This window comes from Canis lupus, chromosome 28 (genome assembly GCF_011100685.1).
Source record: "Canis lupus familiaris isolate Mischka breed German Shepherd chromosome 28, alternate assembly UU_Cfam_GSD_1.0, whole genome shotgun sequence".
Classification (NCBI taxonomy): domain Eukaryota; kingdom Metazoa; phylum Chordata; class Mammalia; order Carnivora; family Canidae; genus Canis; species Canis lupus.
In genome coordinates this window covers 38,963,050-38,968,749 of record NC_049249.1, presented here as the reverse complement: position 1 = coordinate 38,968,749, position 5,700 = coordinate 38,963,050, and the positions used below count along the sequence as shown (strand labels likewise).

General features: G+C 62.2%; 1 protein-coding gene across 14 annotated transcripts in view; it reads left to right on the top strand.

The window, feature by feature from the left end:
- The first annotated feature begins 983 nt into the window (after positions 1 to 983).
- The window catches only part of EBF3 (EBF transcription factor 3), a 117,383-nt gene continuing 112,666 nt past the window's right edge, over positions 984 to 5,700 (top strand). For 7 of the 14 annotated variants that reach the window (XM_038579129.1, XM_038579123.1, XM_038579120.1 and 4 more), the window contains exons 1-4: positions 1,027 to 1,160; positions 1,293 to 1,449; positions 1,888 to 1,951; positions 2,717 to 2,772. In XM_038579129.1, the coding sequence (XP_038435057.1) occupies positions 1,027 to 1,160; positions 1,293 to 1,449; positions 1,888 to 1,951; positions 2,717 to 2,772 (411 nt within the window). Of the gene's footprint in view, positions 1,161 to 1,292; positions 1,450 to 1,887; positions 1,952 to 2,716; positions 2,773 to 5,700 lie in introns of all 14 variants that reach the window. The other 7 variants (XM_038579122.1, XM_038579130.1, XM_038579124.1 and 4 more) reach the window with 3 other exon arrangements.

Genomic DNA, 5,700 nt, shown 5'->3' with positions numbered 1-5,700 from the left:
TGCCTGCCTGCGTCTGTCTTCCCGCTTCTCCCTTTGGGCCGGCCCGGGGCGTTTATTGCATGCGTTTGGGGCAACTTTGGGGGGCGCCTGGGCACTCTGCCCCCTCTGCATCCCCGCCCCCCCTCCCCCTCCCCCTCCCCCCGACAGTGCTTGGACCGCGTGGCGGGGCTGGTTTGGGGAGGAGGCGGCCGCGCACGCACGGCTGTTTGCTTGGTGTCGGGGTTTATTTGGGGCGAGCGGGAAGCCCCCGGGCTGCGGGCGCGCGGGGAGCGGGAGCGGCGGCGGCGGCGGCGGCGGCGGCGGGGCTCGCGGGGCTCGCGGGGCTCGGGCCGGCTCGCGGCGCCGTCAGGCAGTCAGTCAGCGAGCGCGGCGGCGGCGGCGGCGGCGGCGAGGGGCGCGGCGAGGGGCGGCCGCTCCCATATATGGCGCAGGCGCCGCCCCCCGACGTCACCCTCTGACAGCGCCGCTCCCGGGGGCTCCGAGTTTTGGCTCCCGGGAAAGGGTCCATTCCTCGGGGAGAGAGGGCTGAGTTTTGTGCGCCTCCGTCCGCTGCGCGCGCCGCTCCGGGCCCCGCCGCGCCCCGCCCGCGCCCGCCCGCGCCCGGGACCGCGCCGCGGCGCTCAGTGCCCCGCTTATTTGTCTTTGGAGCAGGCGGGCCGCGCCAGACGCGGGCGATCCCGCAGTGCCCTGCAGCCGCGGACGCCGCCCGGCTAGGATGACACCACGTTGAGCGCCTGCAAACAACAACAACAACAAGCGCCGCCGCGGCCGCCGCGTCCCGCTCGGGCTCCGGAGCTGCGCCGCCGCCGCCGCCGCCCCCGCCGCCCCCGCCGCCCCCGCCGCCGCCGCCGGTGCATGTGGCGCCTGCCCGGGACGCGCTGACGCCGGCGGCCGGCCGGACCGTGCCTGCGGGCGCCGAGCAGGGCGAGCGCGGCCAGGGCAGCCGCCTGCCGCCGAGCCCCGAGCGCCGCTGCTCGCGGAAGCGCTTTCGGCCCGGAGCCGCCGCGGCCGCCGCCAGCAGGGTTCATGTTTGGGATCCAGGAGAATATTCCGCGCGGGGGGACGACCATGAAGGAGGAGCCGCTGGGCAGCGGCATGAACCCGGTGCGCTCGTGGATGCACACGGCGGGGGTGGTGGACGCCAACACGGCCGCGCAGAGGTACGTACCGGCCGCGCCGCGCGCCCCGGCCCCGGCCCCGCCGCTCCCCGCCGCTCCCCGCCGCCCCCCGCGGGTCCCGCCGCCCCCGCCGCCCCCGCCGCTCACCGGGCCGCGCTCTCTTTCCTCCCGCAGCGGCGTGGGGCTGGCGCGGGCGCACTTCGAGAAGCAGCCGCCTTCCAACCTCCGCAAGTCCAATTTCTTCCACTTCGTGCTGGCGCTCTACGACAGGCAGGGGCAGCCGGTGGAGATCGAGAGGACCGCTTTTGTGGACTTTGTGGAGAAAGAGAAAGTAAGTGCAGACGCGCGGCCGCCGCCGCCAGCGCTCCCGAGGCGGCCGCCGGGCCCCGGGCGCGCCCCTCTCGGCGGCGGGGACCGCCCGGCCCCGCGCGCCCCGCGCCCCCCTGCGCGCTCCCCCGCGCGCCCCCCTGCGCGCCCCGCCGCGCCCCCCGCCACGCGCGGCCGCGGGCCCGGCCGGGGCCGTGCAGCCTCCCCGCGCGCCCCCCCCCCGGACCCCGGACCCCCGGACCCACTCGCGGCGAGGAGGACGCCGCGGGCTTGCAGCGGGACACGGACACCACCGCGCCGCCGCCCCCGGGCCGGGAGCCCTGCCCTGCCCTGCCCTGCCCTGCCCTGCCCTGCCCTGCCCTGCCCTGCCCTGCCCGCGCCAGGCCGCGGACGGCGCCGGACGCCCGCCGCACTAAATGCAATTATTTATCGTTGCTTTCAGGAGCCCAACAACGAGAAAACCAACAACGGCATCCACTACAAGCTCCAGTTGCTGTACAGCAACGGTAAGTGGCCGCCGCCTGCCCGCCCGGCCCCTGCCCGGGCTCCCTCTCCTTCCCCCCCGGAGCCGGCCGAGGGACGTAAAGATTTTGAGATTAAAATGACACGGATGTAAACACGAAATCTTCTCATGGCATAGAAGGGAAAACAAAACATAAACGATCAATAAGTCGATGGCACTTCACATGATTAAGCGGTGGGGCTCGGAGCAGAAAAGTAAAAAGGGGATCGATGGAGGCTTCAGCAGAGCATCACTTTTAAGTGACTTTTTTCAATTTTGCAAATTAATGTTAATTATCGAGATGGGGGTGGGGAGCTCCCTAAACGGAGCGGAACTTAAGTTCCTCCTGCCCAACCTTCCCCCCCGCCCCAACCCCCGAGTTTTGTTTTTGTTTTGTTTGGTTTTGTTTTGTTTTTAAATCCTCGAGAGGCGCGTTAGAAAGAGTTCAAACTCTCACTCGTGGGGTGCTTTCTTGTTTTCTAAAAATAAAGGACCACATGGGCCCACTGGTGTGGCAACCGGGCCTGCCCTCAGTCTGGCAAATTCGTTGCACCTTTCAGTGCAAACCCTGACAGTCCTAAGAAAAGAAACCCAGAGAAGGAGAAGTGATTGGGGGCTCTCTTTCCTTGCCTTTGAAAAAGGGCATGCCTTAAGTTTTGCTGCATCACCGCCGGCAGCAGTCCTGAGTTACCGACTTCCTGTGCCCCAGGTGCCCTCGCTAAAATCCTGATGAGAATTTGTCCCTGTTTTTTTTTTTTTTTTTTTTCAGGAGTCAGAACGGAGCAGGATCTTTATGTACGCCTCATAGATTCCATGACCAAACAGGTGAGAAAGTTTAAGCCTCTGCACTAGTTCGCACTGCTCAGCTGGGTTGTCTTGGGGTGGACATGAGGCCAATGACAAATGGATCTCGTGAAGTTGCTTTCCATTTAGTTTCCTTGACATACTAATGAGAATTCCATATTTATTGGAATAAATGATGCGATTGGTAAAACAGTTTATGTTGTCGTTAGACTAGGACATCTATGCTTTCATTAGATGGCGTGTGATTGGGATAAAATTCTGTCTTAATTAGCTATGATAATTAATGTTGGACAGAAAAATTTCAGGAGGCTTCTCCTCTCGTATATTTCTTAAATGTTTCTCTTCTCTGCTTGGAATCATTTCATTGATTTTTTTTTCCCCCCTATAACAAAGGCAACTAACTCCCTCCCAAAGCCCATTGAGTTGGGCTTGATTAGTTCATTTTTTTCTCCTTTCCAGTGTGATGGTCTAGTAACGCGAGACGTTGATTTGGATTTAAAAGTGAAATGTGTTGGGGTGAAAAGTCACCTTGTTCTCCGCTAGAGCGTCTTCACCTCTCAGCCTCCCCTCTCCATAATTCAAACTCCCAGCTCCAGAGGTCACCCACACCCGTCCATTGCTCTGGGAGCAGCTTCTGCCCCCTATCCCACCCTCTGTCATACCTTGTAAATAACATAATTACAAGCAGTTCCTTATTAAATTATTTAACCTGTCTTGGTCAACTTTTCCGATGATAACTATTGGCTATCAGTAATGTGATTAAGTGCAGAAAAAGCGTTTCATTGCTTTTTGACGTTGTGCAGTCTCTGGCTGGTTTTGGGCAGGGTGGTGTGTTGTTGTGTAGTCCTTGTCGAGACTATTCCCCCCCCCCATTTTCTTAAAATAGTACTGGGGGAGGGGAAAGTTCAAGGCGAACATTAAACCCACTCCGCACAGATTGATTTAAAATGTACTTCCAAGGTGGGCTTCAGGCTTAGAAATGAAAGCAGCGCCTTCGTTTTTTGATGCTAACTTTAAGAATTGTGAGCCAAGTGAGAAAGAACTCCTTGGAGCTTCCTGCAGCCCAGCACGCTTGCCTGCTTCCCACTCTCTGCACAGCAATTAGTTTTTGGATTTTACTTCCCCTTTAAAAAGTTGGTCCTTCCCTGGGCAACAAGCGAGTGGGGTTTTAATGTCTGCAGCGTAAAAGCGTGGTTTTTCTCTCAGAGTAAAACAGATCTCACAGGTAAACGACCGTGTTTCTGACAAAGACGGAGGCAGCATGCCCTTCGGTAATTATTCCGCTCGGATCCAGAGAAGCCTCTGGATCTAGGGCTGCTGGTTGGCAGGGCGCTTTTATTTCCTTTGTATATAAGGGCTAAATGTTGTCGGAAACCGCAGTGGTCTAATTAAGAGGTTGATGTAGGCAGCGCTAAGTTTCTCTGTTGTTGCTTGGAGGAGGAGGAGGCTTCGTTTTAAGTGTACTCTTATTGTTCGTTTAGCCTTGTACCTTTGCAACATGAACAGTGCTGAAAATAAAGGCATTTAATCTCCTCTCACTGACGGGGATGTGGGGGGGGGGGGGAGGAAAGAAATAGCCCAGTAACTGATCAAAGAGTCAATGGCGCTGAACCGACAGTTTATGGATTTCTGTTTGTGCTACAAAATAAAAAATAAATCAAATATAAATACGGGGATCCATCGTCGGTCGAGCCGAGCTCCCAGAAGTGCTGGTGTCCGCCGGGGCCCAGCGCCCTGCAGCCCCAGGCGGCCCGCGGGCCTGCGGCGACACCCATCACTTCTTCGGTTCCCAGCAGATCGGGAGGGAGTCTGGGGCAGAGGGGCTCGCGGGGACCGGGGCCCTCTTCCCAGAGGGCAGCCCCGGGCTTTCTGGAGAAAGGGCTTTGTCCGCCTGCAAGTAGGGGAAAGTGTTAGAAGTGCCCGAGGAGATTGGAAGTCATTTCCAGATAATTTTCGGTGGGGGGAGGGACCTGGAGAGGGGACTACCCTCCCCCTTCCGTGGAATTTTTCTGCCGGGAACTTGCGGCCCCCGCCCCCCACCCCTCTCCCAGTGACCTTTCCCCCCACCCCTTTTCTCCTTTCGCGCGGCCGGCGGTGGGGCTGGCGCAGGCGGCCGAGCGGGCTCCCCCGGCCCCCGGCCAGGCTTCCCGGCGGCGGAGCCGGGCTGAGCGCGGTCGTGAGCGCACCTAGGGCTTCGCACCATCTGGCGGAGCCTCTGCTCAAAACCCACCCGAGCGTGTGCGCAGACACTGCCTTTTTACCCGAGAAAAATCATTGTTAGCAGTTTCAAAATAAACACCAGATTGGCCATTAGCACTTTCTTTCCAAATATCATCCGGCGGGGAGCACGTGGCCGCGCGGGCCTGGGCGCCCCGGGGCCCCGAGCCCTCCCGCCGGAGCCTGGGCGGCCACGTGCGGCTGCTGCTGCTGCTGCTGCTGCTGCGCCCCGGCCCCGGGCCTCAGGCCTCGGGCCGCCTTCAGAGCCCGGCCGCCGGGGGCCTGGCAGGGCGGGCCGGTAGCTCGCGCGGCGCCGGGGCGGGCGGCTGGCCGGCCGCGGGCACCTGGCCTGGGAAGGCCGGCGGCCGGGGCGCGCGGGCCTCTGCACCAGCACGCTGCCGCCCGGGCGGCTCCTCCCCGCTTCTGCAGGCGCAGCGCCTTCTGGTCGGCCGTTTGCAACACGCAGATTGGAACTCCGCGGAGACAATGGCCCAAGGACGCGCGGCCCGGCAGCCTCGAGCCCCTACGTTTCCTGCGCCCCGGCCCGGGCCTCCTCGTCCCCCAGCCCTGCCCCAGCTGGACCCAGCGTGGCCGGCACCCTCTCGACCCCGAGGCCCCGCGCTGGCCCGGCGGGCGCCCGGCACCGGAGGCCGCCTTGGCCTGGCCGGGCTGCGGCGTGGCTCTGCCCGGGAGGGTGGCCTGGCCGGGCCGTGCCGCCTCCCCTCGCACGCC